Genomic DNA, 21,383 nt, shown 5'->3' with positions numbered 1-21,383 from the left:
AAACTAAACCAGCCCCCGCTTGCCTGTGTTTGGCCCACATTCCTCTAAACATTTCCTTTCTGTAAACCTGTCCAAATGTCTTTTAAATGTTGTAATTGTACCTACATCCAACACTTCATTCTCTCTGTGTGAAAAAGTTGCCACTCAGGCCTCTTTTAAACCTTCCTCCTCTCACCTTAAATCTATGCCCTCTAGTTTTGAACTCCCCCACCCAAGGGAAAAAAATCTTAGCTATTCACCTTATCTATGCTCGTCCTGATTTTATAAAGTTTTACCCCTCAAAGGTCACCCCTCACTTCCTACGTTCCAAGGGAAAAAAAATCCCAGCCTATCCAGCCTTTCCTTATAACTCAAACCTTCCAGTCCTGTCAACATCCTGGTAAATCTTTTCTGTACCCTGTCCAACTTAATAATATCCTTCCTATAATAGGGTGACCAGGACTGTACACTAAATTCCAAAGGTAATCTCACCGACCTCCTCTAAAGGCACAATATGGTGTCCCAACTCCTATATTAAGTGCTGTAACCAATGAAGGCAAGCATTTACCAAACTCTTCCTTCACCACCCTGTCTACCTGCGATGCCACTTTCAAGTGACTTTTTCCCTGAACCCCTAGGTCTCTCTGTTCAACAACATTCCCTAAGGTCCTACCATTAACTTTCTAAGTCCTGCCCTGATTTGTCTTACCAAAATGCAACACCTCACATTTATCAAAATCAAACTTCATCTGCCACTCCTCAACTCATTGATCAAGTTGATCAAGATCCCATTGTACTCTTACAGAACCTTCTTCACTGTCCATGAAACCATCAATTTTGGTGTCAACTGCAAACTTGCTAACCGTGCTTCCTATATTCTCATCCAAATTGTTTATATAAATGATAAGCAGTAGTGGGCCCAGCACCTGTCCCTGTGGAACACTGCTGATCATAATTCTCCAGTCTGAAAAATCATCTTCTACAACCAACCTCCTTCTCCTACCATCAAGTCAATTTTGTATCTGGTTGGCTAGCTCTCCATGTGATCTAAATTTAGTAATCAATCTGCCATGCAGAACAGAGTTTTGGATGATCTCAGATTTAAGTGGGATAGATTTTGGAAGGCGAGCCAGAAGAATGTTGGAATAGTCAGTCTAGGGAGAGTACAGTTGAGGATGTGTGTTGCTGCAGTGGATGGACTGAGTTGAGCACTGTGATGGATTTTTTTTTAACCAAAATTTAATTGATGGTATGTGGGCATCGCTGACTGGGTCAGCATTATTGCCCATCCCTGGCTGCCCTTGTTACAATGATGCACTGTGCCCTGGCCATCAACAGCAACAAAAGGTCGTTCACCATTAGACCTGTCACATGCTACTCATGGACTTCCAATCAGCAATGTGTACTATGCATAGAGACTATAGTGCCTCCTGCATGGGGATCTAGGTCATAGAGTCATACAGCATGGAAACAGACCCTTTGATCCAACCAGTCCTTGCCAAGCATAATCCCAAACTAAACTTGTCCCACCTTCCTGCTCCTGGCCCATATCCCTCCAAATATTTCCTATTCATGTACTTATCCGAATGTCTTTTAAACGTGATATTTGTACCCACATTTACCACTTCCTCAGTAAGTTCATTCCACATGTGAACCCCCTCTGTGTAAAATATTTTCCCCTCATGTCTTTTTTTAAATCTCTCTCCTCTCACCTTAAAAACGTGCCCCCTAGTCTTGCAATCCCCATCTGAGGGAAAAGGCACCTACCATTAACTATATATGCATTCCATTATTTTATAAACTTCTCTCAAGTTGCCTCTCAATTAAGCCCCAGCTTATCCAGTCTTTCTGGACAACTCAAACCTTCCACACCCAGCAACATGCTGGGGTAACAAAAACAAGTTGCTGGAAAGTCTCAGCAGGCCTGGCAGCATCTGTGAAGGTAAAAACAGAGTTAACGTTTCGGGTCCGGTGAGCCTTCCTCAGAACTGGACCTGAAATGTTAACTCTGTTTTTCCCTTTACAGATGCTGCCAGGCCAGCTGTGCTTTTCCAGGCTTATAGCATCCGCAGTTTCCTGGCTTATAGCGTCCACAGTTCTTTTGTTTTGTTTTTATTTTGTTAACTCTGATTTCTCTCCACAGGTGCTGCCAGACCTGCTGAGCTTTTCCAGAAATTCCAGTTATAGTTTCTGTTTACAGCAGTTTCTTGGATTTTATTTATGTAGGAAGTGAATTTTCATTCCACCAGATGCCAGGGTTGAATTTGGACCCTTTCCCCTTGAGCATTATCCTGGGACTCTATTTACTCACCTTTTGGCATTATCAATGTCTCCACATGACAGTGTATGAAACTCTTAGCTTCATTGCTTCCTTGGCTCTGCTTATCCTGGCAAGATTAGCAAGGACCTCAGCAGATCCCAGCTGATGATAATACTGGACAAGTCAGGACCCCAAAGGAAACTTGCCTTTATAGATATCAGAGATAATGGGAACTGCAGATGCTGGAGAATTCCAAGATAATAAAATGTGAGGCTGGATGAACACAGCAGGCCAAGCAGCATTGCTCCTGAGATGCTGCTTGGCCTGCTGTGTTCATCCAGCCTCACATTTTATTATCCTGCCTTTATAGATCATATGTTTCATTTTTGCTGTTGGTTAGCATGATGCTTAGTCATTATTCACGTGAGGTTGCAGATGTTCTTTAACCACAGGACATAAGCCAATTACACAAAAGAAAAAATAAATAAACAAAGTTTATAGATGTAAGATCATTAGGGATGTCTTAACATAAACAGTAAAACCAAGTTACAATTTGTCCCAAAACACTGACCTTTTATAGAAATTCAGTGCGGGCGGCATGGTGGCTCAGTGATTAGCACTGCTGCCTCACAACGCCAGGGTTTCGATTCCAGCCTTGGGCAACTGTCTGTGTGGAGTTTGCACATTCTCGATGTGTCTGTGAGGGTTTCCTTTGGGTGCCCCAGTTTCCTCCCACTGTCCGAAGATGTTCGGGTTAGGTGGATTAGCCGTGCTAAATTGCTCATAGGGATGTGTAGATTAATCTATACCCTAGATTAGGTGGGTTTTAGTGGGATGAGTCTGCGTGGGATGTTCTGAAGTTCAGTGTGGACTTGTTGGGGTGAAGGGCCTGTTTCCACACTGCAGGGATTCTGTTAAAAAAGTTCCAAAGAAATGTCACTCCAGTCTCAGCTCTTGTCAGTGATAATGGGAACTGCAGATGCTGGAGAACCAGAGATAACAAAGTGTGAGGCTGGATGAACACAGCAGGCCAAGCAGCATCTTAGGAGCACAAAAGCTGACGTTGCGGGGGATGAAGGGTCCAGGCCCGAAACGCCAGCTTCTGTGCTCCTGAGATGCTGCTGTGTTCATGCAGCTTCACACTTTGTTACCTCCACTCTTGTCAGTGTTTATTTTACGGTCTTGTCCCATTGCTTTTCCTTGTATTATGCATATGGTTTCACAATTTCTTTCCCAATCCATTGGTATGAACCTTCAGCAATTCTGATGGCCTAAGTTTTCAGTTCTGACAACTTTAGGATTTCAACCCGTACTCTCCTGGCTTGGAAGCTTCATAGACTAGAAACCTCTTCTGCTGAATTGAGTGGTGCCCTTGAACTGACTTGATTCTCACACCAAGGGAATCTTTTCTCTCTCCTGAATTGAACCCATGATTATTCTGAGCTGAGATCTTGAACACGCTGTGCTGAATTAAAAAGAAACTTAACTAATAGCTTTCTCATCCGCTATGAGCTCAGCAATATAAACATTCTATCTCTTAACTTTGCAATGACTCTCCCAGATACTTGGCATCAGCCACATGCTTTGTTGAAATTGATGCTCGTAGATTGTTGTTCCATATGGTTAAAAAAGTTCCCTTCATTGAACTGTCCCATAGCCACCTTCCTTTATTTTAAATCCAAATTCCAGGATATAATTTATGCACCTCTCATTACACAGTCACTTGGCAAGTGCCTGATGCAGGACTACCTAAACATCAGCAGCTATTATTGCTGAGGACAAGCTATTCCATCACTTGCCTATGGGCTCTCACTCCATCATCATGGCGCAACTCATTACAATCCCGTACTTTGGCCTTGGCAAAGGGCATCGATGGGTTGTGCTGCCATCTGGTAGTATACGTACTCAAGAATCTGCACCCTTGGACCTGAGACGGCACCATAAATAGCGACTTGTAAACTTTCCACTGTACTCATTTGAGTACATGAGACAATAATGCGAATTCAATTCAGTTCAATATGTGACCATGCCTTGTATGAAAGAATGGGGGGTGGTTGTGACACTGATGGCCCAAGAGTGTGCTATGCGATGGTAGGATGATTGCAAGTTGTGCAGTTTGTAAATTGGGAGTTTTAGGGATGAGAGGGGTGGACTAATGGTGAGCATGAAGAGGATGTGCTATAATGAAATGTGGGGTAATGGTTGCAAGAGAATTAGAAAGAGTAGCATTGTGAGAAACAAGACTGAAAGCTCAGGTGGTTGCAGAGAATGAAAGAATAGTATTGTCACCCTGAGAACTCTGGTGAGATCACTGAGCCTTCTCTGTCATTGCAGGCAATACTGGGCCCGAAGCATTTTGCACTTATTTGCCTTATCACTTAGTCCCATTGGTTAATGGGGTTCATGCCTGGAATGCTTCACGTCCCCTGAATGCAAGAGGGGTGGCACAGTGGTTAGTAATGCTGCTTCATAGCACCAGGGGCCTCAGGTCTGTGTGGAATTCTCCCTGTATCTGTGTGGGTTTCTTCCAGGTGCGCCGGTTTCGTCTCACTGTCCAAAGTGGTGCAGGTTAGGTGGATTGGCCATGCTAAATTGCCCAAGTATCCAGGGTTATATAGACTAGGTGGATTGGCTATGGTCAGTGCAGATTTACAGGGATGGGGCAGGTCTTGATGGGACACTGTTTGGACGAGCGCAGACTCGTTGGACACAGTGGCCTCTGTCGGCACTGCAGTGAACCTGTGTTCACTTCTTCCACCCAAAGGCAGATCAGAAAAGCTTGGAGCTCAATAGAGTTTGCCTCTACAGGCAGATAGCCCATAGCCTTCAAGAGACATACTTAGCTGCCTTTGGGTGCTAGATGAGATCCCGAAACCCATCCCTCTGTAAACAGTTGTGCACTGAATGGTTACAACAGGCAACATGAATATTAACTGCTGCCCAAGAAAGAGCTAACACTTTCCAGTCTGATCAGATTTCTAGGCGTTCACCTTGGAGGATTCTATTCTGCTTACAAGAAACATGGAAAGTCCCAACCAAGCCACTGAAAATTTTCTAACACTGCAACCATTTCCTAGGAAGCTGCCACACAACAAGTTAGACAGTCCTCCTCACACCTGGTTGCATGGGCGCGGGTATTTGATGTGGGCATCTGTGGGCATCGGGAGCTTCTCACAGAGCTGACCTGTTCGAGAAGACCTCCACGCCACTGTCTGAAAGTGAGATGTTTCTTCACTGGTGACATTCTACCTGCCTCTCTGTCAATGCAGAGTCTGCAGGCCAACGGTCAAAGGCTTACCTGCCCTTGAAAGAAATGGCCAAGGCCTCCCAGCCTCTCCCATGGTGAGCAGCTTGTGAGCCGTGATATCAGCACTGGCATCGCCCGCTCTCGGTTTAAACGAGGTCCAATTATTAGAATTGGTCATGTATCCCACCACCTGGCATTCAGCAACCACAGTGAGCATCCTGCTCATCACCTGCCCAAGAATTAGCACCATGGCATTCATCACTCAGGGGTGCTTTTAGTCTCTTTCGGCCTTGCCAGCAATGTCTGGCAGATGACTGGCACCAACCTGTCTTTATCTAGCACCTTTAGCAAATTAAAGGATCTTAAGGTGCTTCAAAGCAGCTTTACTCAAACTGAATTTAATGCTCAGTCACACAGGAGGTCAAAACTTTGATCAATGTGGTAGGATTTTAAAGGGGAGGGAGAAGTAGAGAAGCTTACATTTGACATTCCATAGCGGAGAGAGCTCAGATAGCTAAAAGTATCGTCACAAACAGCAGAACAATTAATGTTAGTGAGATAACTCCATTAAGTCACCCTTTACTTACATGTGCATAGTCCATGACACTGACCAAGCTAGCTCAGAGCTGACTCCTAGAATGAGGTGACCCTCTGACACTCCTGTTTATATCTGTCAGCCAGGGCTCCCTGATTGCACCAGATCAACAGCCCCTAACCAAGGGACTCACATTCTGTGGGGTCCACCTGACTGACCAAGTTCCAATCACTACAGTTGGAGATGCACAAGAGACCAGAATTGGTAAACCAAGCGTGGATTCTCTAAGTTAATATCAAAATGGAAATAGTTAGCAGTGGAGGTCGATTGTACAAATTCTCTCCAATGATTACGTTAACCTTGGATTGTTGAATTTTGATTTAGAGATATGTACACTTCCCTAAAGATCTCACACAAACTTGATGATGATGTTACTTGCATTTGTACAGACAAAAAAGAAGCGAGAGTAGCTCACCCAGCCCTTCCATCTTACTCCATCATTCAATAGGATCATGGCTGATCTGAATTTAACCTGAACACTATATCCCTGCGTATCCCTCAGTAGTCTTTCATGCCCTGGGAACATAGGGAGTTGGCTTTACCTTGTGCAATAAGGGAGATGTTGTTGTATTCTGCCTTCAAATGGACAGTTTGATTGAACTGGTATTTCTTAAGAATTTCTCCCTCTTGTCTGTTTTCAGGGCACATATCCATCGATGGGTTTAAGAAGTACTTGAGTGGTGATGAGAATGGAGTAATTCCACCAGAGAAGTTGGATCTGAATGAAGATATGACTCAACCCTTGTCACACTATTTCATCAACTCATCACATAACACCTACCTCACAGGTAAGAAATCAAGAATCCCTGAGGAGACCTCCGATTTTCCCAACTCGGGGATGAATGGGGCATCAGAATGACCTTCAGAATCCCAGCACTCATTACTAATCCCCTACACCCACCCTTTAGCTCCACATGAACTCACGGATCCAAGGCTATTGAGGGTTGAAAGTCCTCCAATAATCCACTTGGCAACGATAGAATCCCTGCAGTGTGAAAGCAGACCATTCAGCCCATGGAGTCCACACTGACCCTCTGATGAGCAATCCACCCAGACCCACACTCTTACCCTGTCCTTATATCCAAGCAGTTCTTATAGCTGACCACCTGGCCTGCACACCCCTAGACAGTATGGGGCACTTTAGCTCTGGCAATCCACCTGACCTGCATCTTGGACTGTCAAAGAAAACCAGAGCACCCAGAGGAAACCCGCAAAGACACAGTGAGAATGTGCAAACTCCACACAGACAGTTGCCTGAGGGTGGAATCGAAACCGGGTTCCTTGCGCTGGGAGGAACCTGTGCTAACCACCCAACCACCATGTTGCCCCATCATCGGGGCAGACTATCTTGGAGGGAATCTACAACTAAGTTGGATGAATTAAGAACTCTATACTTGCCAGTATGAATTGCCCAATAGTCATGGACAGGCATCAGAAGAAGCCTTTGTCCCAAGCCAGGATCTTGGGAAGACAATTTATTATAGTGCTGTGACGCTGTTCACATTGTATTTGGTCCATGGCTTGACTTTAGCATATCTTAAAGCACAAAGTCACTGAAGCACCTTCACTGGGACGACAAAGATTCTGAACACACCCTTCTCAGTCCTGGCCTCACTGCTGAAACCATGATCCATTGATGTTGATACTTCTAAATGAGAATTTAAAAACTAGTTTTGATGTTACCACTGGAGCAAATATGTGCCATCGTCCTTAGCAATTAAATAATGCCATCATGACATTAACTCAGAAAATCCATACTCGGCCCACCATTCTGGTCTCTTGTACATCCTCAGTGTTAGTTGTTTGTCGACTCTGGGCTCTATTACACCAGTACAGCCCTTGGCCATTCTCTACCTTTAAATTACTCCCAGTACTTCCACAGAATTGACACCTTGCCATATTGCTTGCCTTCCAATCGATTTTTCTTTTGTCATCTTGTTACAGCATCTAATTAAATGCAAAAATCATATGTATAGATAATCAGTTAGCTTTGACTTTCAGAATGATGAAATCCTAAGACAGTGATTCTTGGAATAGGGAAGGAGATAGCTGTCGGAGAAACATTATCGGAGAAGCAATCCAAAAACCCAGGTGGATATTTCTGGGAATACAGGTTCAAGTGCCACCATGGCATACAGTGAAATCTGTATTCAATAAAAATCTGGAATTTTATAAAAATCGACCATAATGGTGACATTTCAGCTATTGTTAATTGTTGCAAAAACCCCATCTGGTTCGCTAATTTCATTCAGGGAAGGAAATCTGCCATCCTTACCTGACCTGGCCTGCTTGTGACTCCAGACCCATAGCAGTGTGGTCGACTCCTAATCAACTTGCGGCCAATTAGGGATGGACTTGATTAGCTAATGACGCCCACATCCCACAAAAGAATAACGAAACTTCTAAAATAAAACAAAGAACTTCAGGCACTGGAGATCAGAAACAAAGTTGGAAATAGCCAGAGAAATTCAGTAGGTCTGGCAGCATCTGTGGAGAGAAAGTAGAGCCAGTGTTTCAAGATAATGTTTCCAGTTCTGAAGAGAGGCCTTTAGACTTGAAAGCATCAACCCTGCCTTCTCTCTCCGCAGATGCTGCCGGACCTGCTAAATCAGAAATCTCTCAACTTTTACTTGAAACCAAACAATTTCCTGTACCACAGTTGGTTCCCACAAAGTTCACTTTCAGTTCTGGAAATCGTTCCCAAGCAACAAGAGAGCAAATTAGTGGGATCGCACAATCGTCACTAAATACCACATTATCCTACTTGACATTTCAAAGCGTTAGATAATGGAATACAAACTGAGGATTTGACAGGGTGGAAGCTGGATTTGGCCTCGCTGGCCAGGGTATCTACAAGTGGGAGCCATAACCTCAGGGACAGGAGGTTGGCCGTTTGGGACTGAGATGAGGAAATATTTCTTCCTTCAGTGGGCACTGAATATTGATAATTCTCCACCCTGGAAAGCTGGATGCTCAGTCACTGAGTACATACCAGTGTGAGACGAATAAATAATTGGTTATTAAGGAAGCAAAGGAAATGTGGAAAGGGTAGAAAAATGAAGTTTATATAAAAGCTCAGCCTCGCTCTTGTTAAATAGAGCAAATGTGGCCAATCATCACAGCTATTTTTTAAATGTTTCGTTGCTAATGTATATTTACAGTGATTACTCATGTCCTCTGACCCCACCTCCCGTCTCAAACTATCAATCAATTACATAGGCTTTGGGCCTTGTGTGGGAAAGTGGCTGTGGTCTAAGTAGTTATATATTTTTGTGTAGATGTAAAGAGTGCAGAAGTGATAGGCTGAAGGCCCACCTTCTGTTCTGCCCGATTCTGTGATTCTGCACTTCAGTGAAATCTTCATCGTATTGTGGCTGGAAGTGATACCAAATATTGCAAGCACAGTTTGTCCTCGTTTGTCACAGGAGCTAACTGATTATTTCTGATTTGTGTTCTCGCAGCCGGGCAGCTTGCTGGAAACTCTTCTGTGGAGATGTACCGCCAGGTCCTACTGGCGGGGTGTCGGTGTGTGGAGCTGGACTGCTGGAAGGGCCGGTCAACAGAGGAGGAACCGGTCATCACTCACGGATTTACCATGACAACCGAGATATGTTTCAAGGTATCAATATCCTACGCTACACACATTTACGAGAGCAGGTCACAGGCTAGGAATACTGCAGTGAGTAACTCATCTCCTGACTCCCAAAAGCCTGTCCACAAGGTACAAGTCGGGGGTGTGATGGATTACTCCCCACTTGCCTGGATGGGTGCAGCTCCAACAACACTCAAGAAGCTCGACATCATCCAGGACAAAACAACCCACTTGATTGGCCTCCCGTCCATAAACATTCACTCCCTCTACCACTGAAGATCAGTAGCAGCAGTGTGTACTATCTGCAAGATGCACTGCAGAAGTTCACCAAAGATCCTTAGAGACCACCTCACAGCCACTTCCATCTAAAAGGACAAGGGCAGCCGATACATGGGAACACCACCACCTTCAAGTTCCCCTCCAAGCCACTCACCATCCTGACTTGGAAATGTATTGCGCCATTCCTTCACTGTCATTCAGTTAAAATCCTGGAATTCTCTCCCTAAGGGCATTTCGTGTCGGACTGCAGCAGTTCGAGAAGGCAGCTCACCACCACTTTCTCAAGGGGCAATTAGGGATGGATAATAAGTGTTGGCCCACCTGTGAATTACAAAAGGGAAGATTTTTTCTTTAAGCGTGAACCTGCATTGTTGTGTTGACAACTTCCGTGTGGTATTAAAAGTTGCTCAGTTTAGCAGATCCTAATCATGTTATTGGCTGAAAGGCAACTGAAGACAAGACTTGATGAATTATTATGCTTCACGGTTGCTCTTTTGAATATTTTGCTCATTGAAAATCTTGATAATTTTTCAATCTCACATCAGCACCATGAGTTGAACACACTGCACCTGTTTCTCTTATCGCACAATCCAAATTCGACCTTACTGAGTCACGTCAGCCAGATAAAAATACCAGTCCAAATCTTCTGAGAGCGCCCACAGTTCTACCGTGCATCAGATTCCTCACTTCTGGAGTTGGCACCAGATGGTAGAGACTTCAGAACTGCGCAGCCTGTCTTAAATCCAGCAAAACCCCGGCTGTATGGGTGCAATCAGGGGGAGGCTGACCTGTGCCCCCTCTTTTTCAACAGCGCAACCTGCAATCTCCTAGCAGCTACATTCAGGGGCTGTGTTAGTAAATCAAGACGGCCATAAGGGGATCTGGGGGAATGGTGAAGTAAAGGGACATGTTGGTAAGGAGGGAAGGTGAGGTGAAGGGATAGAGTACCAGGGAGGCAACATAAGCTGATGAACTACTCTTGACACCAACTCTTTCTCAGCTCAGAAGTAAATGGACAGTTTAGACAATAGTTTAGTACCTTCAAAACCTCTCCACTACTTTTGAGAGTCTGAAGCCTTTCTCCTGTAAAATTCCTGAAGCTGAAGCCAGCTGGTTGTTTGCTTCCATCATTTGTTGTGAGCTGTTGCTTTTAGCCAAGAAATCGGAGGCTTTATCATTCATGAACCTGTCGCTCTGTGCCTCCTGTGGAGAATGAAAGCTCAGAGAACTAAAGGACTTGGGAAACAAAAGGAAGCTTCCCAATTTAATCTCAAGGGCTGGCACCATTGAACTATCTGTTAGAGCCGCACAACACAGAAACAGACCCTTTGGTCAAACCAGTCTACGCTGATCATAATCCCAAACTAAACCAGTCCCACGTGCCTGCTCCTGGCCCATATCCTTCAAAACCTTTCCTATTCACGTGCTTATCCAAATGTCTTTTAAACATTGTAAGTTTCCTCAGTATAATTTTCTCCCCATCCGAAACACCAATTTTATTTTGTGACTCTGCATGTGTGTAGGTGTGTTTTAGCACCTTTTAACCTTCAATTAAACTCAATCTGTTCGTAATATATCGTAATTTGTGTTAAATACAGAAACCTGGTCCTTGCTTTCTATTAACCTGCGTTTATTAGGTAAATAAATTGGGAAGTTGAGCTCTTTTGTAAATTTTTGTAATAAGCCAGGGAAGTATCAGAGCTTGATTCCTAGTGTGCTATCCCAGTGAGATGTAACAAACGAAAACATAAAATTCTGAAAATACTTAATAAGTTAGAGCAGAAAGAGAAACAGAAGTAACATTTCAGCTCTGTGATCTCTCATCGGAAATGCAAACATTTCAGGATGTAATGAGCTTTTGAGTGAGGTTTGAGCTGGACATAAATGGAGGGAGGTCTGAGATGGGGTGGAAGGCAGGAGAGATTGAGTGGCAGAAATGTTGTCACCCAAAGACACAAAGGGAATGGAATTGGGGCAAGAGAAGAAACTAAACATGAGCCTAGTCCATGATAATAAAATGTGAGGCTGGATGAACACAGCAGGCCAAGCAGCATCTCAGGAGCACAAAAGCTGACGTTTCGGGCCTAGACCCTTCATCAGAGAGGGGGATGGGGGGAGGGAACTGGAATAAATAGGGAGAGAGGGGGAGGCGGACCGAAGATGGAGAGTAAAGAAGATAGGTGGAGAGGGTGTAGGTGGGGAGGTAGGGAGGGGATAGGTCAGTCCAGGGAAGACGGACAGGTCAAGGAGGTGGGATGAGGTTAGTAGGTAGGAAATGGAGGTGCGGCTTGGGGTGGGAGGAAGGGATGGGTGAGAGGAAGAACAGGTTAGGGAGGCAGAGACAGGTTGGACTGGTTTTGGGATGCAGTGGGTGGGGGGGAAGAGCTGGGCTGGTTGTGTGGTGCAGTGGGGGGAGGGGATGAACTGGGCTGGTTTAGGGATGCAGTGGGGGAAGGGGAGATTTTGAAACTGGTGAAGTCCACATTGATACCATATGGCTGCAGGGTTCCCAGGCGGAATATGAGTTGCTGTTCCTGCAACCTTCGGGTGGCATCATTGTGGCAGTGCAGGAGGCCCATGATGGACATGTCATCTCTTGATGACATGTCCATCATGGGCCTCCTGCACTGCCACAATGATGCCACCCGAAGGTTGCAGGAACAGCAACTCATATTCCGCCTGGGAACCCTGCAGCCATATGGTATCAATGTGGACTTCACCAGTTTCAAAATCTCCCCTTCCCCCACTGCATCCCTAAACCAGCCCAGTTCATCCCCTCCCCCCACTGCACCACACAACCAGCCCAGCTCTTGCCCCCCACCCACTGCATCCCAAAACCAGTCCAACCTGTCTCTGCCTCCCTAACCGGTTCTTCCTCTCACCCATCCCTTCCTCCCACCCCAAGCCGCACCCCCAGCTACCTACTAACCTCATCCAACCTCCTTGACCTGTCCGTCTTCCCTGGACTGACCTATCCCCTCCCTACCTCCCCACCTACACCCTCTCCACCTATCTTCTTTACTCTCCATCTTCGGTCCGCCTCCCCCTCTCTCCCTATTTATTCCAGTTCCCTCCCCCCATCCCCCTCTCTGATGAAGGGTCTAGGCCCGAAACGTCAGCTTTTGTGCTCCTGAGATGCTGCTTGGCCTGCTGTGTTCATCCAGCCTCACATTTTATTATCTTGGAATCTCCAGCATCTGCAGTTCCCATTATCTATGAGCCTAGTCCATGCTGAGTGAGAAATAAATTGAAACAAGGGAACTAAATGGAGACAGAGTTTATGGTCTGAAATTATTGAGCTCGGTGTTGATTTCAGAAGGCTGCAATGCGCCTCGGCATGAGAATAAGGCAGAGAATTAAACTAACATGGCACTCAAAGCTTGCAAACAGACTGGGGGTGTTCTAAAAGCTGTGCTTGGACTTGCCAAAGTAGACAAAAGCAGATTGTGAGCAGCAAATACAGTATAATGAATTCCTCACTGCTTCGCCTGAAAGAAGGGTTTGAGGCTTCATACACTAAAGAGAAAGGAAATGAAAGGACAAATTTTAAATTTGAGGTAGCTAGAACTACAGGTGCTGGAGGCAGGGATAACAAAGTGTAGAGCTGGATGAACGCAGCAGACCAGGCAGCATCAGAGGGGCAGGAAAGCTAACGTTTCAGTTTGGGACACTTCTTCAGAAAATTCAGGTTTCAGATCTCTTGCTTTTATGTGGAAAGGGGTGGTAGGAATGGGATGGGGTGTTGGGATTGACTGAGTACTCATCCACGGTATTCAGAAAATGCTGCAAGGGGAGAGGAGGAGCGGACATTGAAGACGGTGTTAATGGTGGGAAAATGATCTGTTGATAAGGAAGCTAATGGCAGCAGAGGTGTCAATCTGAGGACAATGGGAACGTAGCCGCGGTTCTGGAAGGGAAGGATTGAAGGTGACAGGCTCTGTTAACCTTAGTGGCAAGCGGCAGGAAGAAAGAGGGGTTTCCCTCACCTGAGGAATCGGAAAACAGTCTCTCGAAAATGCTGCTGTTAGAGACTTCATGTTTGAACAGATGCGATGGAGATGGAGTAAGAGGAGAATTGAATGATGTCCTTACAGGCAGTAGAGTGTGAGGATGTGAAGTCAAGGGATCTGTCTGAATTGATGGCCTTTTACGTTATTGATAGCCTATTGCCAGAAATGGAGGGAGAGACGTCAACAACAGGGAAGGAAGAGTTGGAGATGGACCATGTGAAACTCACAGAAAAGTGAAAATTCGGAAGCAAAACTGTGTGTTAGTTTGTTTTTCCTTGAACCTTTGCTGGAAGAATATTTCCCTATACATTGCTGGCGCATAGCTGAATTGAATAGGTTTGTTGTGTGCTCATTGTATTTTCGTCAGTTTCAGATTGTAGTCTGTTTCCTTTCCCCATGACTTTCAGTCAATCTCGTTCGAAGTTAGGCCCCTGACCAAAGTTTGCAGGTAATAACGGCACAGCTTTGTTCCTCGCCATTTTCAAAGCGAGGTGAAGGGTCTCGGCCCGAAACGTCAGCTTTTCCTGCTCCTGAGATACTGCTTGGCTTGCTGTGTTCATCCAGCTCTACACCTTGCTATCCAGCATCTGCAGTTCCTACTATCTCTGATACAATTTTAACCCCAATGTGAAGCCTCGTCTAAAGATAGCAAGCGAGGTTAGCTTAGTTTAGGGGAGGCGATGGCCTCGTGGTATTATCGCTGGACTGTTAATCCAGAGATTAGTTAAGGTAGGAATTGGATTTTGGCTGCCTCAACAGCTACGTTTCCGTGTCAAGCAGCAATAACTTTTGGAGTTGCCATGATGTGCGGAGCTTTCTTAAAGATATCCATGTCACCCCGCACTGAGTTAAGGAATTCAGGGAATGGTGGACAGCATGGGTTATTCGTACTGTGGAATTTAGATTTAGTTTATTTTTTTTCCCGTTCCTTTTGCAGGAAGTAATTGAAGCTATCGCTGAGTGTGCTTTTAAGACCTCTCCTTATCCTGTGATCCTCTCATTCGAAAACCATGTTGACTCGTAAGTGTTTACAAAAGCATTCAGCGATGATGTATTGTGGCAATTATTACACTGACAGAAAGGAGAGAAGCAAAGCAAGTGGATGAAAGCACATTCAGCTAACTTTGAAGGCACCATCAGACTATATGTCAAACATTCGTATTTAGACGACCCCCTTCCCCCTTTATGGAAGGACAGGTACAGCAACAAGAATGTGCTTTTATGTAGCGCTTACGATCGAGCAAATATCCCTTTCAAACCCCCTCGATACGTGTGCCAAAGCCCACGTTTAAACAGCAGTGAGAGCAATGTTGAATGCACTTGTCACTATCAGAGGATTGTTTAAAAAGCGAACGCTGTTCATATTTTAAAATAAAAGGCTAACCTGTGAATGTTTGACTTTATCAGGGTGGGGCAAATCAGAAACAGGCAGTTTGACTCTATAAAGGACTCTGGTGAGGAGGTTCAAGGCAGTGTAGCTTTTATAGTTAAATTTCTGAGCGTGAGACCGGATTTATACAGAGATGAGGGGTCTCAGTCATAGAGTCATGCAGCATAGATACAGACCCTTCGGTTCGACTCGTCCACACCGACCATATTCCCAAGCTAAACTAGTCCCACCTGCCTGTGTTTGGCCCATATCCCTTCAAACGTTTCCTATTCAGACACCTATTCAAATGTCTTGTAAATGCTGCAACTGTACCTGCTTCGAACACTACTTCCAACAGTTCATGCCACACATGAACCACTCTCTGTGTAAAAAAAAAAATTACCCTTCATGTCCTTTTTAAAACTTTCTCCTCTCACCTTAAAAATATGTCTGCCAGTTTTGAACTCCCTCACCCTGGGGAAAAGACCCTTGCCTTATCTTGCCGCAGAGTGCAATGGAGGCCGGGACGTTAGATGCCTTCAAGGCAGGGATTGATAAATTCTTGATCTCACAAGGAATCAAGGGCTACGGGGAGAGTGCAGGGAAGTGGAGTTGAAATGCCCATCAGTCATGATTAAATGGCGGAGTGGACTCGATGGGCCGAATGGCCTTACTTCCTCTCCTATGTCTTATGGTCTTATGATTTCATAAAGCTCTATAAGGTCACCCCTCAGCCTCCTGTGCTCCAGCTTGTAATCTGATATCAAAATGGCTTCCTCTACCTCCCTGTCAAGGCAATAGGAACCTCACTGGCTCTGTAGGAAGTAGAGATGGTATTCAGCTATTTTTAATTACTACTGGGTTTATATCTCGGAAAAAACATAGAGGTTCCAGGTTAACTGAGGAGAGAAAACTGAATGAGGAGATCTTGCAGCAAGCACTTTGCCTCTTGTGTGTGATCGTTAGAAACCGCCAACAAGGACAGAAACTGAGTAAAGGCAGGATGCTTGCTCTGTCAGGAAATTATGCACATTGCAAATACACGAGTGTTATTTCTGACAATTTATCGTTGTGTTTCTACAGTCCAAAACAACAGGCTAAAATGGCAGAATACTGCAGGTCGATATTTGGAGATGCTTTACTGATGGAAGACCTGGAAAAATACCCGGTGAGTGTGTGATCCCTTATCAGTAATGACCCACATTTCATAAAATCTGAAGTTTTCAATGCTCTGTGTAGGCCATGGCACGTTTTTGTGTTTCGTTCTGGTCTCCATGCTATGGGAAGAATGTTGGAACTCAACAGAGTGTAGGAAAATTTGCCGAAATGGGAAAAGAAAGATTTTAAGCCTACCGTTGGGATGAAAGGTTTTGAGGTTATTTGCCTTGGAGTAAAGGAGACTGAGGGAAGGTTTGAGATTGGTGTATGAGACTTTTGCAGATTTAGATAAGGCAGAAAACTGTACAACAAAGATTTAACATTTTAATGGAGTCGGGAGGGTTGGGGAAGAACGCTTTTCAGATCGCAAGTGACCTTCCCAATCCACCAAGTGTCAAGCCCCATTAATTGACCAATTAACGACTGTTTAAGAGCCTCTTCACTTCAGCAGAATCTTTAACTCTGTTCCCAGAAGCTTGCCCAGACGGAAAAGCAGAACGGCCTGTCTCAGGACTGGGTTTCTTCAATCAGGGGGTCAAAGGTTAGTCGATGAAAGCAAACCCTTTGCATCCGACACACCCCATCCCTGCCCATGACCACTTCCCCTGCCCCAAAGTTATTTAAGGCCTTGGGCTGTGTTTGTGCAATAGCTTCAGGCAGGAGAGGAGATCACTGTCCCAGGAAACGACACGCTAAAAAGACCTCTGGGTGGCCACTTAAGTGCCTGATTGAAGCAAAATCTAGATGGCTTTCCTATTGGGGGTAATAGGGAAGATCATGTTAACCACCTCACTTATTTTTTAAGTTGGAAAATCCTTCTTTTTTTTGGTGATTTTTGATCAAGTCTGGGGTATGTTATAGACCAGTTGTCTTCAAACAAGTATAGAGCAAGATAGTGATCTGATTTTTGATTTGATTTGATTTGAATTATTGCAGTCACATGTACCCAAGTACAGTGAATAGCGTTGTTTTGCGAGCAGTACAGGCAGATCATCACAAACAAGGACATACAGATGTGGGGTGCTTGGACAGAGCCAGGCATACAAGTTACACTGCACAGGAGGTACATAAGGCAAGATCAACCTTATTTGAAATCCGAGAGGTCCATTCAGCAGCTTGATATCGTCAGGGAAGATGCTGGGCTTGAACCTTTTGGTGCATGTGTTCAAGCTTCTGTACCTTCAGCCTGACTGGAGACGGTGAAAGAGAGCATTACAAGGGTGGGAGGGGTCTTTGATGATGTTGGCTTTCCTCAGCAACGAGAAGTGTAAATGGAGGCCATGGAGGGAAGGTCAGCTTCCATGATGGTCTGGGCTGCGCACACCATCTTCTGTAGTTGCTTACTGCCCTGGTCAGAGCAGTTGCCATATCAGGCCGTTATACACCCGGACAGTATATTATCAATGAGGCATTTGTGGAAGTTGGTGAGGGACCTTAAGGACACGCCACCCTCCTGAGAAAGGCAAGGTATAGGTGTTCCTTGTTGACCATCACATCCACGTGAGAATCCCAGGACAGATTGTCAGTTATCGTCACTCTGAGGAACTTGACGCTTTCCAACCTCTCAATCTCTGCTCTGGCAATGTGGATGGGGGGTGGGGGCATGTCCTCCTCCTTTCTTCCTGAAGCCAATGATCAGTTGTTTAGTTTTTTCCGAAATTGAAAGATTGCATCGCAATGTGAAGCCCTCTATCTCCTTCCTGTGTTCAGACTCATCATTGTTAGGCATCTGTCCTACCGCGGTGGTGCCATCAACAAACTTATAGATGGCATTCGTTCGGAATTTGACAACACAGCCGTGGGTGTGCAGGGGGTACAGTAGGGGGCTGAAGACGTATCACTGGGGGGGCTCCAGCATTGAGTGTTATTGCAGAGGAGGTGCAGTTACCTGTCCTCAGTGATTGCAGCCTGTGGGTCAGAAAGCTGAGGGTCCAGTTGCAGAGGGCAGAGCTGAGACCGAGGTGTTTCAGTTTGAGAGCAGTCTGGAGGGGATAACGGTGTTGAAGACGGGGCTGTAGTCACAAAAGCCTGATTGGAAAATGGGGAGATATGTGCAGAAGGTCTAGCAATGCTGTTCTGAATTGAAGGAGCTTGTTAAGATGGCTAATGAAATTTTAAAATGAAGAAAACCATAATGTCAGGATGACTCAAAAATTCCTACCTATTTGTGCAAATGACATGTGCCAACTACATCTTAAAATTATATGGAGCAACTTGACTACCATTGTTCTCATTTAGTAAGCACACTAAAAGATTTAATTCTAAATTAAATTGGTGCCATGCAATCGTTTATTTTTAAATTTTCACATACATCTGCAAAAGAAATCGCAAACCATGATATAGTCCTGTATTATTCTGAAAGAGCTCAAAGTAAATAGAACAGGAATCAATTGTGTTTGTACGTTGACCAGAAGGGTGACATTCAGAGCTCCTTAGCGTGAGATATCGAGCAAAATTGGTCTAAACAGGAACAAACATAGAGAAAGTGCTGGAGAAACTCAACAGATCCGTTAGCATCTATGGAGACAGAAACAGAATGAATGATTTAAGTCTCGTATGACTCGTCTTCAGAACTGAAGTTTCTCCAGCATTCTCTGGACTTATTTCAGATTTCTAACATCTTGATGACTGATTGATTTACTGTTGTCATATACACCGAGATACAGTGGAAAGTGTTGTTTTCCATGCGATACAGGCAGATCATACCATACAAAGTGCATCAGAAATAGCAGAGCAGAGTGCAGAATTCAGTGGTACTCCACAGAGAAGGTGCAGAGAGAGAGAGAGATCGGTATTAACATTTGGGAATGGGTGTTTCCTATCCAGGAGGCACTTCGAGCTGGATTTAAGACAAAGAGTTCCAATCTTTGTTAGCCTGAAGTGTGATTATTTCAAATATCTGAGAACCGAAATACATAACACAGTCACAACGTGATGCAGTGCTCAACTGAATGACACCATTTCACTTGAGAAAGTTCTCCCACCTGCTGCTTCAGTGCAAGTTGTTTTTACAAAATTTCCCTTTTTATCTCAGCTCGAGGCTGGAGTGCCCCTTCCAAGCCCGCACGACATGATGGGCAAAATTCTCATTAAGAACAAGAAGAAAGGACACAAACCGTCTGATGGAAGTGCCAAGAAGAAGCTCAGTGAGCAGGCATCAAACACACAGAGTGACTCCTCAAGTGTCTTCGAGCCCTCATCTCCAGGAGCAGGTACGCTGACTCTCAGCTCACAGTTTGTTGTGCCGGGTGTCTCTGCACTTCTTGACCGGGATAGGGACGTGTTAGCGTCAGCAGGGTTGCAAAACAGGCATGGGTTAAGGAGGTCGCTCACTCCAGCTTCGCTCACCCACATGAATCAGGTAACCCAGTGCCAAATTGTTGGTCAAAAATTTGGAAATGGGAATCACTGCAGCGAAGGAGATAGACTGATGGCGCTCGATAAAATATGGTTCGGGCTGGTGGGAATTGACAGGAATCGGTGTCTGATGCCCAATGGCAGTGACAATAGACAAGACAGCCATCCACACTAACTACAAGACAGTGTATTAACATTCCTTCCTCCTAGGGACAGCCCAACAATGGAACAAGGTACAAGGGAAGATTCAAAATCCCATGATCTGAAATCTGCACTTTAGATCAGTTCCGTTTAAGAGTTTGCATCTTCAGGGCTACCATATCAGCAGGTCGTGTCTGGGTTGCCAGGATACAGGCATTAATCTGTGATGCCAACCTAACTGGAGCAGAAACTAAAACCTTACAGAAAAGGCTATGTTTTCCTTGGTATCTGTTTCAGCTCATTCATGTCTCTAAGTCACTAACACGATTAATAGCTTATTTTGAGAAGGCATATTTGACTCCATTGCTAAGTTTACCTTGTGCAAATTTAAACCGGGTCCCCCGTCAATTCCTCCTGCCTCTCTTTGCCGTAAAATGGGCAATGGGTGTCTCAAAGCTGGATCTCAATGTATGTTTCCATAGTTCAGTCTTACATTCTGACTGGACCTCGTGATAACCCTGTGTTTGAAGTCAACCCTGCAGCAAAATACAAATCTCGCACTGTGTTAATGCTTTCATTGCTAATGTAGCTCACATCAACAGACGTCTCCATGTCTGGGAGGGGAACAGATCAGGAAGTGGGCAGGAGGTCAGGAGGCAGGATTGATGGAAAACCAGGGATGCCTCTGGATACCTACTTGTGCATATTGGACACTGGTGAAAACTCTTTTGTAGAATGTGGAAGCCCATCAAATCTTCATTGACCCTCTAAAGAGCATCCCACCCAGACCCACCCCATCCCTGTATGGCTAATCCACCTAACCTGCACATCTTTGGACTGTGGCAAGAAACTGGAGCATCCAGAGGAAACCCACGCAGACCCAGGGCGCTCCACACAGACAGTCACCTGAGGGTGGAATCAAACCCGGTCCCTGGTGCTGTGACCCATCGTGCCGCCCCAATTTGACTGCACTTTTTGACTATTTGGCTACTGAGATTCATTAAACTATAGTCAAGAATTTTAACATAAACTGAAGTGCACAGTAAGCCTGATTTCATGAAGAAACTTATGCAGACTGTTTCAATTTGAGTCAGAAAAAAATATATGGTGGAAAAATGAAATATGAATGAAAGAAAGTCTCTATATTGAAAGAGAAAAATGGGCGTATTTAAAAACACCATCTTATATATTACATGAAGTAAATGGATGTAGCAAATAAAAATTCTTCTTGAGACGATGGTGAAATCAGAGATGGACTATGCATGCTGCTCAATGTAAGATTTGAAAGATAGTTTTGGTAATTAGATAAATCCTGTCCCTTCAGCCAGCTGTCACTCACCATCAATTAAACCAAGTCAGACGCATTGTCAGCGATGCATCAAAAACTAGCAAAACT

General features: G+C 44.8%; 1 protein-coding gene across 2 annotated transcripts in view; it reads left to right on the top strand.

Annotated features, from left to right (window-relative positions):
* Positions 1-21,383, top strand: part of LOC125454822 (1-phosphatidylinositol 4,5-bisphosphate phosphodiesterase beta-1) — a 690,999-nt gene that overhangs the window by 514,908 nt on the left and 154,708 nt on the right. For both annotated transcript variants that reach the window (XM_059648337.1, XM_059648338.1), the window contains exons 10-14: positions 6,723-6,869; positions 9,543-9,700; positions 14,900-14,982; positions 16,415-16,499; positions 19,524-19,701. In XM_059648337.1, coding sequence (XP_059504320.1) covers positions 6,723-6,869; positions 9,543-9,700; positions 14,900-14,982; positions 16,415-16,499; positions 19,524-19,701 — 651 coding nt within the window. The remainder of the gene's footprint in view (positions 1-6,722; positions 6,870-9,542; positions 9,701-14,899; positions 14,983-16,414; positions 16,500-19,523; positions 19,702-21,383) is intronic.

The sequence above is a fragment of the Stegostoma tigrinum genome, chromosome 9 (assembly GCF_030684315.1).
Source record: "Stegostoma tigrinum isolate sSteTig4 chromosome 9, sSteTig4.hap1, whole genome shotgun sequence".
Taxonomy (NCBI): domain Eukaryota; kingdom Metazoa; phylum Chordata; class Chondrichthyes; order Orectolobiformes; family Stegostomatidae; genus Stegostoma; species Stegostoma tigrinum.
Note: the sequence above shows the minus strand (reverse complement) of the source record. Positions and strands in the feature narration are given on the sequence as shown.